Source organism: Bombina bombina, chromosome 2 (genome assembly GCF_027579735.1).
Source record: "Bombina bombina isolate aBomBom1 chromosome 2, aBomBom1.pri, whole genome shotgun sequence".
Classification (NCBI taxonomy): Eukaryota; Metazoa; Chordata; class Amphibia; order Anura; family Bombinatoridae; genus Bombina; species Bombina bombina.
Window position 1 is genome coordinate 989,739,481 of NC_069500.1, and position 22,456 is coordinate 989,761,936.

Here is a 22,456-nt window from a genome sequence, read left to right on the forward strand (position 1 = left end):
GCATATAAAAGTTATTTTTACACTCTACGGTAGTTTATGAAGTGTGCAATAGCAATGTACATATCTTAACTAAAAAATATTTTCTTGCTAAAAAATGCTAACCATCATCTGAGCCTTCAGTGAGTAATTTTTTGCTGGTGGGGTGTGTGTATATATATATATATATGTGTATTTATGTGTTTGTGTATATATGTTGGAAAAATGGTGCGGATAGACTTCCTCGATAAAGGGTTGCAACAAACCTTCAAATTGTAAAAAAAAGTAATATCTACGAAGCACAATAAAGCAAGGAGCAATAAAACTAGGTACGCCTGTATATGCATTTGTTAATGGCTGATTGATGTCACATGATACAGGAGGAGTGGAAATAGACATAACTGAACTTTGTAAGAAAAGAAAAAAAAATCTACTACTCATTTGAAGTTCAGACTAAGTGCTATTTTATTGTATTTTTATCATGCAGCAGGAGGAGGCTCCTCTTCATTCGATGTCTGTTGTAAACTGAAGATTGAATGCAAGGTACCGCAATCAATTTGGAGTATCACAAAAAGAGAGAGCGCCTCCTAGTGCAACACTGCGAAGATAATAATAAAACAGATCTTGTACTGAAATGATACTCACAAGGGGAGCAGCAACCAATGTGCTAATTGACGCCGGCTGGGGAATCACAGTGACCCAGCTACACTGATCCTGCAATAGTATGCTGGTATCCAGGGTATCCAGGTGGTATGGTAGATAAGACAGGCTCAGGGTGTTAAAGACTTCACCCAAATAGATTAAAAACAATTGTTGTAACAGATTCTCAGTCCTGAGGAAACAGCCAGTTGGGCTGAGAAACGCGTTGCAATCTGTTACAACAATGGTTTTTAATCTATTTGGGTGAAGTCTTAACACCCTTTTGTTTTTACAAACCATTTTAATAAATATGTTGTACCATATGGAAGCCTGAGCCTGTCTTATCTACCATACTACCTGGATACCAACATTTTATTGCAGGATCAGTGTAGCTGGGTCACTGTGATTCCCCAGCTGGTGTCAATTAGCACAATGGTGCTGCTCCCCTTGTGAGTATCATTTTAGTACAAGATCTGTATTATTATTATCTTCGCAGTGTTGCACTATGAGGCGCCCCCTCTCTTTGTGATCCTTTTCACAGATTCCTGTTGTTTTGCTGTATATCCATGAGAGGAGCTGCCCATATACATCTGAATTGACTTGCACTGGCCACTATTGGATTGTCATACACAGATGAGCTACAACTAATGATGAATACATCAGGACAATCTTGATCATTTGAATTTGTGCCATAAGCCTTCATAAAGGCTCAGCTAAGATTTATACTTACAATTGGTGCTTATGATTGGTGACTACAATTATCTGGTTGTATTTCTCTGTGATTTATGTATATGATTATCACCTATATAGGTTATATTGTGACAACTTACCTATTATAGCTACACTATACTCACAGATTGTTCTATATGAGATAGATGCATTCACTTTTTTCAATACTTTGGTCATATTATAGTGCCCCCTAGGGTTGGACACCTAGGTGTCACAACAGTTGTTGTATATTCTACTGGGAGCTAGTTACTGATTGGTGGCTACACACATATGCCTCTTGTCATTGGCTCACCAGATGTGTTCATCTAGCTCCCACTAATGCATTGCTCCTCTGAAATCAACATTAAATATGCGTTTAAGCCACCTGCAGAGGTTAAAGCAATAGTGCAATAATAAAATTCTCCAACATATTAAAGTATTTCTATTTTTTTTTTTTTTTTTGCACTTTATGTTCTTTAACCCCTTAGTGACCAGACCACTTTTCAATTTGTTGACATCTGGGACCAAGGCTATTTTTGCATTTCTGTGATGTTTGTGTTTAACTGTAATTTTCCTCTTACTCATTTACTGTACCCAAACATATTATATACCGTTTTTCTCGCCATTAAATGGACTTTCTAAAGATACCATTATTTTCATATCTTATAATTTACTATAAAAAAAATTATAAAATATGAGGAAAAAATGGAAAAAAAACGCACTTTTTCTAACTTTGCCCCTCAAAATCTCTTACACATCTACAACCACCATAAAATACCAATGCTAATAGTTTCTAAATTTTGTCTTGAGTTTAGAAATACCCAATGTTTACATGTTCTTTGCTTTTTTGCAAGTTATAGAGCAATAAGTACAAGTAGCACTTTGCTGTTTCAAAACCATTTTTTTTTTTTCAAAATTAGCGATAGTTACATTGTAACACCAATATCTGTCAGGAATCCCTGAATAACCCTTCAAATGTATATATTTTTTTAAAAGAAGATAACCTAAGGTATTAAACTTGGGGTATTTTGACTTTTTTTCATGCAACAATTTTACCACTAATCTATACCAAAGTTTGGGGGGGAAAAAAATAATTTGATTTTTTGACAAAATAGCAATTTAAGAATACATTTACTGACAATTTTAAGGGTTACTGCCAAATAACACCCTAATATGTCTTCAGCAGCATCTCCTGGGTACAGTGATACCACCCATGTATAGGTGTGTCGGTTTCTCAGGGGGCTAAAAGGCCTTATTTTTAGGAAGCGCATTCCAGTTTTTTTACTTGGAATTTTCACATCTGTCATCATGCACCCATGTCCTATTTGGGACATTTCTGAAGCTGGCCAATTAAATTTACCCCCATCAAACCATATATTTTTGAGAAGTAGACACCCTAGGGTATCTTAAATTCTGGTATTTTAACACTTTCCATGCACTTATTTAACCACCAGTCTTTGTCAAACTTTTGCATAATCATTGTTGTGTGTTATTTTTTACACACATTGTACTTTAGGCATGGATTCTCAGTTCCTGTTATGTGTTACTGCCAAAAAACACCTCAATATGTGTTCAACAACATCTCCTGCGTACAGTGATACCACCCATGTATAGGTGTGTTGGGTTCTCTGGGGGCTTAAACGCCTTATTTTTAGGAAGCGCATTCCAGTTTTTTTACTTGGAATTTTCACATCTGTCATCATGCACCCATGTCCTATTTGGGACATTTCTGAAGCTGGCCAATTAAATTTACCCCCATCAAACCATATATTTTTGAGAAGTAGACACCCTAGGGTATCTCAAATTCTGGTATTTTAACACTTTCCATGCACTTAAACACCAGTCTTTGTCAAACTTTTGCGTAATCATTGTTGTGTGTTATTTTTTACACAAATAGTACTTTAGGCATGGATTCTCAGTTCCTGTTATGTGTTACTGCCAAATAACACCCTAATATGTCTTCAGCAGCATCTCCTGGGTACAGTGATACCACCCATGTATAGGTGTGTCGGTTTCTCAGGGGGCTAAAAGGCCTTATTTTTAGGAAGCGCATTCCAGTTTTTTTACTTGGAATTTTCACATCTGTCATCATGCACCCATGTCCTATTTGGGACATTTCTGAAGCTGGCCAATTAAATTTACCCCCATCAAACCATATATTTTTGAGAAGTAGACACCCTAGGGTATCTTAAATTCTGGTATTTTAACACTTTCCATGCACTTATTTAACCACCAGTCTTTGTCAAACTTTTGCATAATCATTGTTGTGTGTTATTTTTTACACACATTGTACTTTAGGCATGGATTCTCAGTTCCTGTTATGTGTTACTGCCAAAAAACACCTCAATATGTGTTCAACAACATCTCCTGCGTACAGTGATACCACCCATGTATAGGTGTGTTGGGTTCTCTGGGGGCTTAAACGCCTTATTTTTAGGAAGCGCATTCCAGTTTTTTTACTTGGAATTTTCACATCTGTCATCATGCACCCATGTCCTATTTGGGACATTTCTGAAGCTGGCCAATTAAATTTACCCCCATCAAACCATATATTTTTGAGAAGTAGACACCCTAGGGTATCTCAAATTCTGGTATTTTAACACTTTCCATGCACTTAAACACCAGTCTTTGTCAAACTTTTGCGTAATCATTGTTGTGTGTTATTTTTTACACAAATAGTACTTTAGGCATGGATTCTCAGTTCCTGTTATGTGTTACTGCCAAAAAAACACCTAAATATGTGTTCAACAACATCTCCTGAGTACAGTGATACCACCCATGTATAGGTGTGTCGGGTTCTCTGGGGGCTAAAAGGCCTTATTTTTAGGAAGCGCATTCCAGTTTTTCAACTTGAAATTTTCACATCCCATGCACCCATGCCCTAGTTAAGACATTTCTGAAGCCGGCCAATGTAATTTACCCCCATCAAACTATATATTTTTGAAAAGTAGACATCCTAGGGTATTTCAAATGCTGGTATTTTAACACTTTCCATGCACTAATTCAACCACCAGTCTTTGTTAAACTATTGGGCATTCATTTTTTTGTTTTATTTTTCACATACATTGTACTTTAGACATGGATTCACAGCTCCTGTTATGTGTTACTACCAAAGAAGACCCCAATATGTGGTCACCAACATCTCCTGAGTACAGTGATACCACCTATGCATAGGTTTGTTGGCTTGCTTGGGGGGTGCAATGCCAAATGTCTGACATGAGTTTGTGATATTTTTTTCACATTTAACATATTTTCTTTGCCTATCGTCTTTTTTGGGGGTCTTTTAACATACCCCAATTTATTTGTTTTCCATGACTGTGCATATATTTGAAAAGTTGACACCCCAAGGTATTATATATGGAGTGCTTTGATGACTTTGATGCAACCGTTTTAGCCCAAAAAATTGGAGAAAGTGTATGGTGGAAATTTTTCAATTTTCATTTTTACACACACATTACTTTTAGACTATGATTTAGGAGAGACTGTTGTAAGTTATTGCAAAAACCACAGGTTGTTTTTTGCAAGACCTCTTGAGTACACCTATGCCCCCCATGCATAGGTTTGTCAGGATTTTGGGAAGGTTTAGTTACAATTGTATGACTTGTAATTTGAGTTGAAATTGAGAGTATTTCTTCTGATAGGCCTATCTTTAGTTTGGGGGCCTATCGCATACCCCACTTTTATTTATTGCCATGAAAGTGTATATTTTTTAAATGTTGACACCCCAAGATATTGTATATGGTGTGCTTTGATGCCTTTGAAGCAACCGTTTTAGCCCAAAAAATTGGAGAAAGTGTATGGTGGTAATTTTTAAATTTTCATTTTTACAGACACATTGCTTTTTGACTATGATTTAGGAGAGACTGTTGTAAGTTATTACAAAAACATACTTCAGGTTGTTTTCTGCAAGGCACCCTGAGAACACCTATGTCCCCCATGCATAAATTTGACAGGGGTTTTGGTTAAAAAAAAAACAGGCCCAATTTTAGAAAAGTAGAGTAGTGAAATGTAAAAATCTGGCACAGTAGAAGTAAAAAAAAACCAACAACAAAACATCTAACAGTAAACATAACCAAAAAAATAAATAAATAAATAACAGCAAATGTATTTATTTTTTTTAAAATTGACCATTGTATGGTACCGCTTGAAGCAGTCCCCAATGCAGAGTGCAGGCTGTCCAGGGCAATCAGGACAGTGATATATGGTGTCCCTTCTCTTCCCCCTCTTGGTACAGACTCTGCATTTTTTTTGTGGTTTCTGCTTTGCGGCAGTAGGGGGGATTTTAAAAATAAAATGGGTAGCCCCAACTCTGCTCTCTCCCATCACCGCCCGGGGAGCAGGTGCATCATGGTACAAAATCCCGAAATGATCTGGAGCTGAAACTGTAAAAAAGTCTTTTTAACTCTGGGGTTTGCTTTTTTGAACAACAAAAAAGCGTTGTGGGTTGCAATCTGCATTAGGTAAATTGCAACCTTTTTGTACCAGGCCCTTGTCTTCCGCATAATTAGGTAGGGCTGCAGCAGCTGATCAGCCAGATCAACCCCACCCATATGCCGGTTATAAGACTTGATGCACACTGGCTTCCTTATGATCTCAGTTCTGCCACGTACAGAAACCGCCACCGTCCTCTCTGTGTGGATGGTGGTAAGAAGGTATACATCCTTCTTGTCTCTGTACTTAAGTGCCAACAGCTCCTCTTGGCGCAGAGCTGAGGTCTCCCCCCTTCGTAGCCGGGTGCGTACAAGTTGTCCTGGGAAACCTGCGCGGTTCTTTAATTGTACCACAAGCTACTGTATCAAAGCAATACAGTAGCTTGAACAAAAGGACACTTGTATAAAAATTATCCAAGTACAAGTGATACCCTTTGTTCATTAGGGGTAATATCAGGTCCCAGACAATCTTGCCAGTGGTTCCCATATGTTCTGGGCAACCTGGAGGGTCAAGGTGGCTATCCTTTCCCTCATACACCCGGAAGGCCTGAGTATGCCCAGTCTCGCTCTCACAGAGCTTATACACCTTTACCCCATATCTGGAGCGCTTGGAAGGAATATACTGCTTGAATCCCAGCCTTCCCTTATACTTCATTAGGGATTCATCAACGCATATATTCCTTCCAGGTGTATAAGCCTCTGCAAACCTGGCAGAAAAGTGGGTAATCAGGGGGCGGATTTTATACAGCCTGTCAAATTGGTGATGCTCCCTAGAGGGGCACAGGCTGAAGTGCATGAAATGCAGAATCATTTCATACCTCTTCCTCAACATAGTCTGGGAGAAAATGGGGGTAGAGCAGATGGGGCTACTGCTCCAGTAGGAGCGAACGGAGGGTTTCTTTATGATGCCCATCAGCATAGTCAATGCCCAGAATTTTTTTAATTCTGGCACATTGATGGGGGCCCATTGCTGCTTTGCTAAATATGTTCCAGGCTTTGCAGCACGGAACTGATGGGCATATAAATTAGTTTGGGCGACAATGTTCCCCAATACATCATCGCCCAGAAACACCTCCAGAAACTGTTGGGGGCTAAAACCTGCCACATCTATATTTATGCCAGGATTTGCTGTGAAGGGTGGGATATCTGGCCTCTGGAGAAGAGGCGTTACCCACTCTTCAGCAGCAATGGCAGCAAGGCAGGGGGGCTGGCAGCCACAGATACATCACTATCAGTTGAGACTGCATCTAGTGATGTATCTGAGCATATGGCAGGGTCAATATTGGGGTCTGAGTCAGACATAGAGGCATCTGACTCTGACGCAAGGATGGCATACGCCTCCTCAGCACTATATCTTTTCTGTGACATTTTTGTATCTGTCACAGAAAAAAAATTACTAAAAAAATTTAAATTTAAATTAATTAACTAAATGGCTCTGAAAAGAGCCTTTGGGTTTTTAAAAAATTACAACAAAAAAAATTAACCCCTATAAAAATGCACAGACAGCAAAAAAGTACAGCTATGCTACTGCCAGCGATTTATAGCGATCACTGGCAAGCTAGGGGTTAATGGCTCTGAAAATTAAATTAACTAAATGGCTCTGAATAGAGCCTTTGGGTTTTTAAAAAAACAATACAACAATAAAATTAACCCCTAAAAAAATGCACAGACAGCAAAAAAGTGAAGCTATGCTACTGCCAGTGATTTATAGTGATCACTGGCAAGCTAAGGGTTAATGGCTCTGAAAAGAGCCTTGGTTTTCTAATTTTTTAACAAATAAAAGAAATAAATCTCTCTATGCTAAACACAGGTCTCTCTCTCTCCAACAAAATCGCAAGTGAGGAGAGGGAGGGAGATCCACACTGATCAGAGTCAATATTTACAAATATTGACTTGATCAGAGAAATGGGATATTTTATTATGATTTTTTTTGGTGGGGGGCCTCAGATTGGGTAACCCTAGCTTGCCCCTATGATGAGGCAGGCTAGGGACACCCCCAGAGGCCCCATGATGCACTGGGCATCGCCATCTTGGATGCCTGGTGGGGGAGGGGGGGGAGGCAATATAGGGCTTTTAATTTAATTATTAATATATATATATTTTTTTATTATTATTTTTTTTTATTACTAACTAAGTGCCTCGACCCACCGAGGCACTTAGCACACAAGCAGAGCATCAAAAGCGTGTCCGATCGCTTCCGATGCTCTGCTACACTGCCGGGCTCCACGTGGAGCAAAACCGGAAGTGATCACTCATGGGGGAGTGATCAATCCGGTCCCGGCACTCAGGAACAGTATTGCAGGATCCCTTCAATACTGTTAGAGCAGCTGGAAGCGATTTTGATCGCTTCCAGTGCTCAGTTTAACCAACAACGTATGCCTTAACTGGGTTTTTTTGAGGATGTATGGCATACGTCGTCGGTCGTTAAGGGGTTAAAAGGGGCATAAACCTCAAAAATGTTAATTTTATTATTCAGAGTGTAAAACCTTAAACATACTTTCCAATTTGCTTTCATTAGCAAATGTACTTCATTCTTTTGGATTTATTTTGTTAAAAAGCAAATAGGCTGACTTTAGGAGCATGCACGTGTCTGGAACACTTTATGGCAGCAGTTGTGCAAGAAAATGTTATACATTAGCAAGTGCACTATATGGCAGCACTATTTCCTGTCATGTAGTGCTCCAGACATGTGCACACTACCTACCTAGGTATCTCTTCAACAAAGAATACATTCAGTGTTTTTTGTGAATCACAAAAGAAAAAACAAAATGTGTTTCATTTCCCTTTAACTCTCCTTTGAGATTGCTGAGATTATAATATGAACCTTATTTTTCTGTGATTTCAAGTTGCTGATGAAGACAAACAAAACCAGACAATGGATTCATTATGTAGATTCTAGTGCTATTCTCACTCTCACTGTGGGCTTGATAATCAAAGTATTCTCCGGCTGAAAGAAATTGTAGTGCCGACTTCACAGAAGCGGAGCTCACTGAATGCTCAAAAGAAAAAAAGGATGGAACTCTCCAGCACTGCGAGATCTCTCATTTCATTATATAAAGGATAGACAAGCACAATATAGCACTGCATGATATGAGAGTTATTTTACACTTACATGTTGTGCTTTGTATTTTATATTACTTTACACTTCAGATTGGGTCCTTTCAGTATTATTACATTTATGCTTTGCACTTTCTTTTTATATTTTAATACATTTAGATTTAGATCCAAATTTAAAAATTCTGATTATCTTTTGAAAGTTTTTATGTTACTTTAACAAATTAGGATAATACTTTGTATATTTATGTGTATCTTTTACAACTTACATTGCACTTGGTACTTTCTCCATTGTAAAATAAAACACAGTTTCAGAAAGTGGTAAAGTGACAGGGCAGTTCCCTTGGCTGAACAGGAGAGTTCCATTTTTAACAAGCTGGTCTCAGTGATTTCTCTCGCCAGCTGTATGCATGTGTAGTTTGCTGAAAAATTAAATTTTCCTCTCTGCCAATCCCTTCACTGGCTTCCTTTTGCCTCTAGGATCAAACACAAAATTCTCACTCTGACATACAAAGCCCTCAACTGCACTGCACCCCCCTATATCTCAGACCATGTCTCCAGATACTCTCCCTCCCGTCCCCTTCGCTCTGCTCATGACCTCCTACTTTCCTCCTCTCTGGTTACCTCATGGCACTCCCGTTTACAGGACTTCTCCAGACTGGCTCCCATCTTGTGGAACTCTCTGCCTCGTCCCACAAGACTCTCTCCTAGTTTTGAAAACTTCAAGCGCTCCCAAAATACTCTACTGTTCAGGGATACATACAACCTATGCTAACCTTACTTTATACCAGTTCTACTACTCCATTGCTATCCCCTGAACCCCCTTAGCATGTAAGCCTAAGAGTCCAGCTGTTTGTAGATCACCTTCTTAAGAGCTGACTACAATAGTGCAACTCTTGGCAGGGCCCTCTACCCATTTGATCCCTATAATTGTTTTGTTGTACTCCCCCTTTGTTTATAGCGCTGCGGAATCTGTTGGCGCTCTACAAATAACCTATAATATGAATAATAATCTATTTATATAGCCCATAAAGTTTTTTTGGTTTTTTTTTAAATGTAGTTTTGCTTATTTTTAAATAACATTGCTCTGATGTTCAGACTCCTATCCAAGCCCCAAAGTTTTATGAGAATACCGTCAGCTACCCTCTCCAGCTTCCTCCTGTTTGTGTAAAGGGTCTTTTCATATGCAAAAGAAGGGGGAGGGGGGGTGTCTTATTTCCCACTTGCAGTGGGCTTTCCAACTGCCCTTTCAACAGAGCTAAACTGAGAGCTTCTAAGTAAGTTTTTAAACAGTTTTATACTGGATTTTTGTATCAGTATCTGTGCATCTTATTCTTTATAGTAGTGTCTTTTACATGCAGTTATATGAAAATGAGTGTATACTGTCCCTTTAAGTATCACTTCCCTTCCCACAATCCCCAGTCATTCGACCGAAGGAAAAGGAGAAAGGAAATAACACAAGATGTAGAGGTGCCTGAGGTTTAGATAAAAATAACTGTCTTAAATAATGGGCAGGGCCGTGGACTCCCCATATCCGGAAAGAAATAAATTTATCAGGTAAGCAAAATCCTTAGTGGCCTGCAAATAGAATTTAAGAGCACGCACAACATCAAGGTTGTGCAACAAACGTTCCTTATGAGAATAGGGATTAGGACAAAGAGAAGGAGCAACAATTTCCCGAAACAACCTTAGGAAGAAAACCAAACTTGGTACGAAGAACTGCCTTATTTGCATGAAATATGAGATAAGGTGAATCGCACTGCAAAGCTGAGAGTTCCGAAACTTTTCAAGCAGAAGAGATAGCAGTAAGAAACAAAACCTTCAAAGATAATAACTTAATATCTATGGAATGCATTGGCTCAAATGGAACCTGTTGCAAAACTTTAAGTTCAAGGTTAAGACTCCAAGGTGGAGCAACGGATTTAAACACAGGCCTGACAAAAGGATTGCACATCTGGCACGTCCGCCAGACGCTTGTGCAACAAAATAGATAGTGCAGAGATCTGACCCTTCAGGGTACTGACAGACAAACACTTCTCCAGGCCTTCCCGGAGAAAGGACAAAATTCTTGGAATCCTGACCCTACTCCAAGAGTATCCCTTAGACTCACACCAATAAAGATATTTACGCCATATCTTATGGTAAATCTTTCTAATGACAGGCTTACAAGCCTGCATCATGGTCTCAATGACCGACTCGGAAAAACCACACTTAGCTAAAAGCAAGCATTCAATCTCCAAGAAGTCAGCTTCAGAGAAACGAGATTTGGATACAGAAAGGGCCAAGAAGTAGAAGGTCCTTCCTCAGAGGGAGTTTCCACGGTGATAGAGATGACATTTCCACTAGATTTGCATACCAGATCCTGCAAGGCCACGCAGGAGTTATTAGAATCACTGACGCTCTCTCCTGCTTGATCCGAGCAATGACTTTTAGAAGGAAAGCAAACGGAGGAAACAGATATGCCAACCTGAAGTTCCAAGGAACTGCCAGAGCATCTATCAGAAAAGCCAGAGGATCTCTTGACCTTGAACCATACTTTAGGAGCTTGTCATTCTGACGAGAAGCCATCAGATCCAATTCCGGTAACCCCTATTTGGTTGTTAACCTGGAGAACACTTCCGGATGGAGTTCCCACTCCCCGAGATGGAAAGTCTGTCTGCTCAGGAAATCCGCCTCCCAATTGTCCACTCCTGGAATGTGGATGGCAGATAGACAGCAATTGTGAGCCTCCGCCAACTGAATGATTCGCGCCACCTCCTTCATGGCTAAGGAACTCCGAGTTCCCCCTTGGTGGTTGATGTAAGCCACTGAGGTTATGTTGTCTGACTGGAACCTGATAAACCGGGCTAAAGCCAGTTGAGGCCAAGCCATCAAGGCATTGAAGATCGCTCTCAACTCCAATGTGTGGGGAGAGCAGATTCCTCTTGAGGCCAAAGTCCGTGCGCTTTCAACGAGTTCCAGACTGCTCCCCAGCTCATCAGGCTGGCGTCCGTGGTCACAATCACCCATGAGCATCTCAGAAAGCATGTCCCCTGGGACAGATGTTCTTGAGACAGCCACCACGGCAAAGAATCTCTTGTCAATTGATCCAGAACTATCCTCTAAAAAAGGACTACATAATCCCTGTTCAATTGACTGAGCATGCATAACTGCAGAGTTCTCAAATGGAATCGAGCAAAGGGAACTATGTCCACGGAAGCCACCATCAAACCAATTACCTCCATACATTGGGCCTCTGATGGCCATACAGCAGACTGTAGAGATAGGCAAGAGGAATGAATCATGGCTCTTCTGACCTCCGTCAGAAATATTTTCATTGATAGCGAATCTATAATGGTTCCTAACCACCACCCTTGTAGCCGGAACAAGGGAACCTTTTTCCAAATTCATCTTCCATCCATGGGAACAAATAAAAGACAACAAGATCTCCGTGTGAGATTTTGCTAGTAGAAAAGAAGGCACTTGAACCAGATAAGGTGCCACTGCAATTCCCTGTGACCGAATTACCGCCAACACAGCTCCCAGGACCTTTGAGAAAATTCTGGGAGCTGTGGCGAGGCCAAATGGAAGCGCAACAAATTGAAAGTATTTGTCCAGATGTCTCAGAAATTTATGATGATCCCTGTGAATGGGAACATGCAGGTACGCATCCTTTAGGTCTATGGTCGTCATGAACTGACCCTCCTGAACCAGAGGAAGAATGGAACGGATAGTCTCCATTTTGAAGGACGGCATTCTGAGAAATTTGTTGAGGAACTTTAGATCTAGAATAGGCCTGAAAGTACCCTCTTTTTTGGGCACCACGAACAGGTTGGAATAAAACCCTAAACCCTGTTCCTGTATTGGGACTGGAACCATCACTCCCAGGAGGGAAAGATCCTGTACACATTTCAAGAACGCCTCTCTTTTTTATCTGGTCTACAGATAATCTTGAGAGGTGAAATCTGCCCCTGGGAGGAAAGGTCTTGAATTGCAACTTGTAACCCTGGGGTGCAATGCTCATGGCCCACGGGTTTGGGACATCTTGTTCCCATGATTGAGATCGGGGGCAAACCCTTCATGCCGACTAAGATTTAGCTGTTAGTTTCTTAGATTGCTTCCCCTTGTTCCAAGACTGACTGGGCTTCCTGCTTTGTAGAGGAGGGGGAAGACTTGCCTCTGAATTTACAAAAGGAATGGAAATTACTCTGACGTCCTTTCGATTTGTTCTTCTTATCTTGAGGCAGAAAAGATCTTTTACCACCCATGATATCGGAAATAATTTCTGCCAAACCCGGCCCGAAACAAGGTTTTTCCCTTGTAAGGAATAGCCAAAAGCTTAGGATTTAGAAAAAACTGAATTTATGCCCACCTGATAAATTTCTTTCTCTTGTGATGTATCGAGTCCATGGATTCATCCATACTTGTGGGATATTCTCCTTCCCAACAGGAAGTGGCAGAGAGAGCACCCACAGCAGAGCTGTCTATAAAGCTCCTCCCTTAGCTCCACCCCCCAGTCATTCGACCGAAGGCTAGAAAGAAAAAGGAGAAACTATAGGGTGCAGTGGTGACTGAAGTTTTTTTTTTTTTAAATAAAAATATACTACCTGTCTTAAATAGGCAGGGCGGGCCGTGGACTCGATACATCACAAGAGAAAGAAATTTATCAGGTAAGCATAAATTCTGTTTTCTCTTGTAAGATGTATCGAGTCCACGGATTCATCCATACTTGTGGGATACCAATACCAAAGCTTTAGGACACGGATGAAGGGAGGGACAAGACAGGTACCTTAAAAGGAAGGCACCACTGCTTGTAGAAAATTTCTCCCAAAAATAGCCTCCGAAGAAGCAAAAGTATCGAATTTGGAAAAATTTGGAAAAAGTATGAAACGAAGACCAAGTCGCCGCCTTACAAATCTGTTCAACAGAAGCCTCATTTTTAAAAGCCCATGTGGAAGCCACTGCTCTAGTGGAATGAGCTGTAATTCTTTCAGGAGGCTGCTGGCCAGCAGTCTCATAAGCCATACGGATGATGCTTTTCGGCCAAAAAGAAAGAGAGGTAGCCGTAGCCTTTTGACCTCTCCGCTTACCAGAATAGACAACAAACAATGAAGATGTTTGACGGAAATCTTTGGTTGCTTGTAAGTAGAACTTTAAAGCACGAACCACATCAAGATTCTGCAACAGACATTCCTTCTTTGAAGAAGGATTAGGACACAGCGAAGGAACAACAATTTCCCGATTGATATTCCTATTAGAAACAACCTTAGGAAGAAATCCAGGTTTGGTACGTAAAACCACCTTATCTGCATGGAAAACAAGATAAGGTGAGTCACACTGTAAAGCAGATAACTCAGAAACTCTTCGAGCCGAAGAGATAGCTACTAAAAACACAACTTTCCAAGATAGAAGCTTAATATCTATGGAATGCATAGGTTCAAACGGAACCCCTTGAAGAACTTTAAGAACCAAGTTTAGGCTCCATGGCGGAGCAACAGGTTTAAATACAGGCTTGATCCTGACCAAGGCCTGACTAAACGCTTGAACGTCTGGGACATCTGCCAGACGTTTGTGTAAAAGAATAGACAAAGCAGATATTTGTCCCTTTAAGGAACTAGCTGATAATCCCTTCTCCAATCCTTCTTGGAGAAAGGACAAAATTCTAGGAATCCTAATCTTACTCCATGAGAAACCCTTGGATTCACACCAACAAAGATATTTGCGCCAAATCTTATGATAGATTTTCCTGGTGACAGGCTTTCTAGCCTGAATCAGGGTATCAATGACCGACTCAGAGAAACCACGCTTTGATAGAATCAGGCATTCAATCTCCAAGCAGTCAGACGCAGAGAAATTAGATTTGGATGCTTGAATGGACCTTGGATTAGAAGGTCCAGGGCACTGCTAGAGCATCTATCAGTACCGCCTGGGGATCCCGGGACCTGGACCCGTAACAAGGAAGTTTGGCGTTCTGTCGGGACGCCATCAGATCCAATTCTGGTGTGCCCCACAGCTGAGTCAGCTGGGCAAATACCTCCGGATGGAGCTCCCACTCCCCCGGATGAAAAGTCTGACGACTTAGGAAATCCGCCTCCCAGTTCTCTACCCCTGGGATATGGATTGCTGAGAGATGGCAAGAGTGATGCTCCGCCCATCGGATTATTTTGGTTACCTCCATCATCGCTAAAGAACTCCGTGTTCCTCCTTGATAATTGCTATAGGCTACAGTCGTGATGTTGTCCGACTGAAATCTGATGAATTTGGCCGCAGCTAGCTGAGGCCACGCCTGAAGCGCATTGAATATCGCTCTCAGTTCTAGAATGTTTATCAAGAGGAGAGATTCCTCCCGAGACCAAAAGCCCTGTGCTTTCAGGGATTTCCAGACTGCACCCCAGCCTAGCAGGCTGGCATCTGTCGTTACTATGAGCCACTCTGGCCTGCGGAAACACATTCCCTGAGACAGGTGGTCCTGAGACAACCACCAGAGAAAAGAATCTCTGGTCTCTTGGTCCAGATGCAGTTGAGGAGATAAATCTGCATAATCCCCATTCCACTGTTTGAGCATGCATAGTTGCAGTGGTCTGTAGGTGGGCATAAGGGACTATGTCCATTGCTGCTACCATGAGTCCGATTACCTACATACACTGAGCCACTGATGGCCGAGGAATGGAATGAAGAGCTCGGCAAGTGATTAAAAGTTTTGATTTTCTGACCTCCGTCAGAAATATTTTCATTTCTACCGAGTCTATCAGAGTCCCTAGGAAGGAAACTCTTGTGAGAGGGACGAGAGAACTCTTTTTTTTATGTTCACCTTCCACCCGTGAGATCTCAGAAAAGCCAACACGATGTCCGTGTGAGACTTGGCTAGCTGGGAAGTCGATGCCTGAATCAAGATGTCGTCTAGATAAGGCGCCACTGCCATACCCAGCGGTCTTAGAACCGCCAAAAGGGACCCTAGCTGATGATGATCTCTGTGAATAGGGATGTGAAGATACGCATCCTTTAAATCCACGGTAGTCATATACTGACCCTCCTGGATCAGAGGAAGAATAGTCCGAATAGTCTCCATCTTGAAAGATGGTCTTCTACACAGCGTAAGAACGCCTCTCTCTTTGTCTGGTTTGCAGACAATTGAGAAATGTGAAATCTCTCCCTTGGGGGGGGGGAGTCTGAAGTCCAGAAGATATCCTTGGGACACAATTTCTAAAGTCCAGGAATCGTGAACATCTCTTGCCCAAGCCTGAGCGAAGAGAGTTAGCCCCCTACTAAATCCGGTCCCAGATCGGGGGCTACCCCTTCATGCTGTCTTAGAGGCAGCAGCAGGCATCTTGGCCTATTTACCTTTGTTCCAAGCCTGGTTAGGTCTCCAGACTGACTTGGATTGGACAGAATTCCCCTCTTGCTTTGCTGCAGGGGAAGCTGAAGCGGGACCACCCTTGAAGTTCCAAAAGGAACGAAAATTAATTTTGTTTGGTCCTCATCTTATTTGTTTTATCCTGAGGGAGGGCATGGCCTTTCCCTCCAGTGATGTCTGAAATAATTTCTTTCAGTGCAGGCCCGAATAGGGTCTTTCCTTTGAAAGGGATGTTCAACAATTTAGATTTTGATGACAAATCAGCAGACCCTGCGTGCTAAAATGGCAAAACCTGAATTCTTTGCCGCTAATTTAGCCATTTGGAAAGCGGCATCTGTAATGAAAGAATTAGCCAACTTAAGGGCCTTAATTCTATCCATAATATCCTCTAATGGAGTCTCCACCTGGAGAGCCTCTTCTAGAGCCTCAAACCAGAAAGCAGCTGCAGTAGTTACAGGAACAATGCATGCAATAGGTTGGAGAAGAAAACCTTGATGAACAAAAATTTTCTTTAGGAGACCCTCTAATTTTTTATCCATAGGATCTTTGAAAGCACAACTGTCTTCGATAGGAATAGTTGTACGCTAAGCAAGAGTAGAAATAGCTCCCTCCACCTTAGGAACAGTCTGCTACGAGTCCTGTATGGTGTCAGATATGGGAAACATTTTCTTAAAAACAGGAGGGGGAGCGAACGGAATACCTGGTCTATCCCACTCCTTAGTAACAATAGTCACAATCCTCTTAGGGACTGGAAAAACATCAGTGTAAACAGGAACCTCTAAGTATCTGTCCATTTTACACAATTTCTCTGGGACCACTATAGGGTCACAATCGTCTAGAGTAGCTAATACCTCCTTGAGCAATAAGCAGAGGTGTTCAAGCTTAAATTTAAAGGCCGTCATATCAGAATCGGTCTGAGGGAGCGTCTTTCCTGAATCAGAAATCTCTCCCTCAGATAACAAATCCCTTACCCTACTTCAGAACATTGTGAGGGTATATCGGATACGGCTACTACAGCGTCAGACGGCTCAGCATTTGTTCTTAACCCAGAGCTGTCATGCTTTCCTTGTAAACCAGGCAGTTTAGAGAAAACCTCTGTGAGGGTTTTATTCATAACTATGGACATGTCTTGTAAAGTAAATGAATTAGACGCACTAGAGGTACTTGGCATCACTTGTGCGGGCGTTACTGGTTGTGACACTTGGGGAGAGCTAGATGCTAAACCCTCATTTCCTTCTAACTGAGAATCATCTATTGCAATATATTTAAGTGCTAAAATATGCTCTTTATAATTTATAGACATATCAGTGCAAGTGGGACACATTCTAAGAGGGGGTTCCACAATGGCTTGTAAACACATTGAACAAGGATTTTCCTTGGTGTCAGACATGTTAAACAGGCTAGTAATGTAACAAGCAAGCTTGGAAAACACTTTAATCAAAGTAAATAACACTTTAAACAAAAACGGTACTGTGCCTTTAAGAGAAAAAAAGCTGCACAAACTCTGCAAAACAGTGTAAAAAAGCAGTAAACAAAACAAAATTTTTACAGTAGCATCATAAAGCCTTAGTAACTTTGTACCACTATGCAAATTAAAATTAACCCCTTAATGTAAAAACCGGATTGAAAAAACGTCAAAACCGGTAAAATAACGTTCAGCACCTTGCCACAGCTCTGCTGTGGCGCCTACCTGCCCTTTAGGAACGATTTGTGGGGGGAAAAAAAACTCTTTACAGCCCTCAAATACAGCAGGAACCTCTGGAGAAGTAGCTGGATGCTTCTGAGGTAAAGTTAACTAGGCCCCTCCCACCTCACTTGATGTTATGGGGCCTAAAAGAAACACCACAGAGTGTTTCTTAAACTAGCCATGTAGGTTAATAACCCTTAAATAAGCCACAAATATCCGTTAAAGTCCCTCAAAAAACGTTATATTTGCAATTGAACCAAAACGTTTTTTCCTATCAGTGTCGCCAGTAACTATAAGCCCTTTATGCAAGCTTGGATTCCTCTTTTACCTTTCCCTCATGGGGATATTGCCAGCCTTTTCTAGAAATAACACAGTCTGTCTAGAAAAAAATAGACTGAACATAGCTTAATGCAGTTTAGCCTGCAAACTGTTCCCCCAACTGAAGTTTTCCTGTACTCCTCAGTCCTTGTGAGAACAGCAGTGGATTTTAGTTACAAAGTGCTAAAATCATCATCATCCGCCCTGCAGAAATCTTCATCTCTTTTCTGCCAGAGAGTAAATAGTACACACCAGTACCATTTAAAATAACAAACTTTTGCTTGAGAAAATAACATTTTTGTCACCACACTCACTTTGCCCTTCCTAGCAGTTAAGCAGGCAGAGAGAATGACTGGGGGGTGGAGCTAAGGGAGGAGCTATATAGACAGCTCTGCTGTGGGTGCTCTCTCTGCCAATTCCTGTTGGGAAGGAGAATATCCCACAAGTATGGATGAATCCGTGGACTCGATACATCTTACAAGAGAAATCATCCGCTGACCAAGATTTCAGCCATAGTGCTCTACGCGCCAAAATTGCGAAACCAGATATTTTGGCTTGTTTGACCTGCAACAAAGCTTCAGTAATAAAGGAATTGGCTAACTTAAGGGCCTTTATCCTATCCTGTATATCCTCCAAAGAGAGTCTCAGCTTGGAGGGACTCGGACAAAGCGTCAAACCAATAAGCTACCGCACTTGTTACTGTAGCAATACACATCGGCGGTTGCCATTGTAAAGCCTGATGAATATACATCTTCTTTAAATAAGCCTCCAGTTTCTTGTCCATAGGATCATTGAAAGAGCAATTATCCTCAATAGGAATAGTAGTCCACTTGGCCAGTGTAGAAATCGCTCCTTCCACCTTGGGGATCGTCTGCCACGACTCCTTAATGGAGTCAGCCACTGGGAACATCTTCCTAAAGACTGGAGAGGGAAAAAAGGGAATTCCCAGTCTCTCACATTCCAGGGCAATAATCTCCGTAGCACGGTCTGGCACTGGAAACACCTCCCCAGGAGCGGGTACATCAAAGTATCTATTTAATTTGCTAGATTTCTTAGGGTTGACAACGACAGGAGTATCGGAGTCGTCCAAAGTAGCCAAAACCTCCTTTAACAAAACACGGTGTTCAAGCTTGAATCTGAAGGAAACCACTTCAGCATCAGAAGAAGGGATTATACTATCCGAATCTGAGATTTCACCCTCAGAAGCTACCGAAGTATCGTCCTCTTCTGACTTATGTGAAAGAGTCACTTGGTTAGCCTGTACTGGATCAGAGACCTTACTATCTGATTCTCTAATTTTCCTCTTACGTCTCCCCTGAAGCATGGGGATGGCAGCTAGCGCCCGAGATATCGCCAAGTATACCTGGGAGCAATTTCAGATTTCAAATACACTCCTTCATGAGATTGTGAAGAACCACAGGGCACTGCATGTGATGACAAAGTTTGCAATGCTTGAGGAGAAAGCTGTGGCATTGCCTGAACAGCATCATCCTTAGAGAATGGTGGCTCAGAAACAAAAAGTCTATCTTTGTAAATTAAAGTTCTTTCAATACAAGAACAAAAAGGCAAAGGGGGTTCAACTTGGGTATCCAAGCAAAGTTTGCACTCTATAGAAGGCATAGACTCTAGGTCCATATTGCAAGTAAATTTCAACACACACACACACAAAAAAAAAAAATAGTAATTGATTTTAATCTTGATACTGCCTCTTTAAGATTGATTCCCAAGGTAAATACATCCTTTAACGGAATATATGACTGCCTTGGTACTATATAAATTTGATATCTCAAAAGCAAATTTTAAAAACCCCAAATATTACTCTTGGGAATTATAACAAAAAACCTCTGATGCAGCCTCTACACCTCATCGCTAAGCAGAGGCGCCTACCTGCTCCTCTCTGCAATGCTAAGCTGAATGAAAGTAAGAAGGGATGACCGGAGAAGCTCCGCATTGAGAGCTATCCGAGAAACCGTTACACGGGGATCTACTATAAACTGCGCCATACCAATACCACGCTTAGAAGCCCCTCATACAAACAGCTATATTGTTTGTCCCCAAAGGAAAAATAATGACTGTAGCAATAAACAGCCTACCATACTGAGCCACCAATGATTCATAAGTACCTAACCTATTGAATCAATATTCTCTAATTTTACCACCACACAGTGCCCTGCTCCATGCCTTAAGTATCTTGAACCTCAGAAATGAAACAAGTCCTGTATATGGTGCAGTCTGAAAACTGCTGTAGTGCCAGAGTCCTTTCCATAAAAAAAAAAAAAAATGGCACATAGCTGCACCCTTGACTGTCTGGCAGGAGGACAGTTCACCTGGCATGAGAGGAAGCCACTCCTCAGAGAGACCTGTGGACAAAAGAATGGACAGAGTAAACCTACTCTAGCTTTCTATGCGAGGGCAGCAATTTGTTAGGAAAATGCAGTGAGGCCCACCCCACAAGTTCCTAACTGCTCGAAAGCTACCACAGCCCTACTGAAGAGACTAACGTGGAGTAGAGCTAGACCCAGCTTGTCAGGAAAGATCAGAGCAAACCTGCTCAGGCTTTCAAAATAATAAAATCTTGATAGAAGAAATTAATTGACACCTAAACTTCACCTCCTCCTTGCACAGAAGGCAAAGAGAATGAGTGGGGATTGTGGGAAGGGAAGTGATACTTAACAGCTTTGCTGTGGTGCCCTTTGCCTCCTCCTGCTGGCCAGTAGTGATATTCCCAACAGTAATTGATGAACCCGTGGACTCACCATATCTTAGGAAAGAATTTCACTATACACTTATTTTAATTAACAGAAAAGCAATATATACTTAACTATAGGTAAAAGCAAGGCAAACTGTAGTGAAAACATTTCAGTTTAATTTTTAATTGACGCAAACTGAGCCTTTATATCAGTCCCAGGTGTTCCCAAGTTACTTTTTACTCCTGTGTGAAATTCTATATCCCAGAGAGCTTCATCTAAATACATACAATGGTGTACACAAAATAATTTCTGTAGCGTAAAGTGATATAAAATACAAAGCATAAAGTGTAAATGCAGGAGAACTGTCATGCAGTGCTATATTGCACTCAGCTTGTCTCTCCTTCACATAATGAAACGTTGCGAACGCCCATTGGTGAAGTATACCAAAATCTGCCTTTTAAGAATTTCACTAGGGATCTCACAGTGCTGGAGGATCATTTTCATCTCACCTTAGCGGAGAGCTTTAGATCATCTCATCTGAGCAGAGTGCTTCATCAGGCCCCAAGACATGAAACACTTAATATAAATCACTGTTACCTTTGATTTCACCAGCTCTGGCCATTTTGTACAGACCCTTCACATCTCGCTGCTCACAAACATACAATGGGGCATCCACAAACACTTCAAAAAACGGTAGGCTCGCCCCTTCATGAATTTGCCGTGCATTATTTCGGTCCTAAGCAACACAGAACAAAAGGAAAATAAAGTATGAGGCGGCAAAATGACACTACATAATAAATGTTAGTGCAAGCAGCCACTGCAAGCAGCCACTCTCCTGTATTGATCAGAAAAAGAAGGAGATAAAGAGGTAACGGAGAGGGAAGGAAAGAGAGAAAAAGAGTGAAAGGGAGAAAGAGAGGGAGTGAAAAGATTTATTTATTTTTTTTAAATACAGAGATGGCTATTACATGCACACTTTGCTGGGTACCGATTAGAAGGACAGTGCACCGAGTGATCCTACCAATCAGTGTTCAGCGATCAGAAGAAAAAAAAAAAATGCTAATGGTTTTCAAAGCTTTTTAACAAAGACCAAAATAAACTATTTAATTCTTATTCGGCATTTTAACACTTCACAAAACGCCATGCTTCCTGCTTCAAGGAATTTGGTATGCATTATTTTAATCGTAAATAACATTACAATAAAATGTCACAAAATTCGAACATTACTAAGTCAACCACTTAGTAATTAGCTAAAGTCTACATGAAAACTGTCACACTAAAGATCCATTGAATACTGTACTTAAAAATGACAGCTGGAGATATGAACGATTTTTAATGGTTTACTTAATATTTAGTGCTAACCATTTTTTCATGGATTGCTGAGGTCTATAAAATTACCAATAATACATTGTTGGCAGCTATAGGGCAAAAAATTGTAGCAGCAAATAGATAAAATAAACATAAAAACTTACATTCAAGTAAGCACAATAAATCACCAAATCCGTTGACAGTCGCAGTCTAAGTCCCGATCCTCAGGCAGAATTGTCCAGATTTCAAAAGGACCGCCGAACAAGTCGACGTCTGACGTCACTGCAAAGATCAGGAACCGGAGTGTCCCCCT

At 41.1% G+C, this 22,456-nt stretch overlaps 1 protein-coding gene across 1 annotated transcript in view; it reads right to left on the minus strand.

The window, feature by feature from the left end:
- Window positions 1–22,456, minus strand: part of PAPSS1 (3'-phosphoadenosine 5'-phosphosulfate synthase 1) — a 317,638-nt gene that overhangs the window by 163,339 nt on the left and 131,843 nt on the right. The window contains exon 4 of the mRNA XM_053703522.1: window positions 21,433–21,571. Coding sequence (XP_053559497.1) covers window positions 21,433–21,571 — 139 coding nt within the window. The remainder of the gene's footprint in view (window positions 1–21,432; window positions 21,572–22,456) is intronic.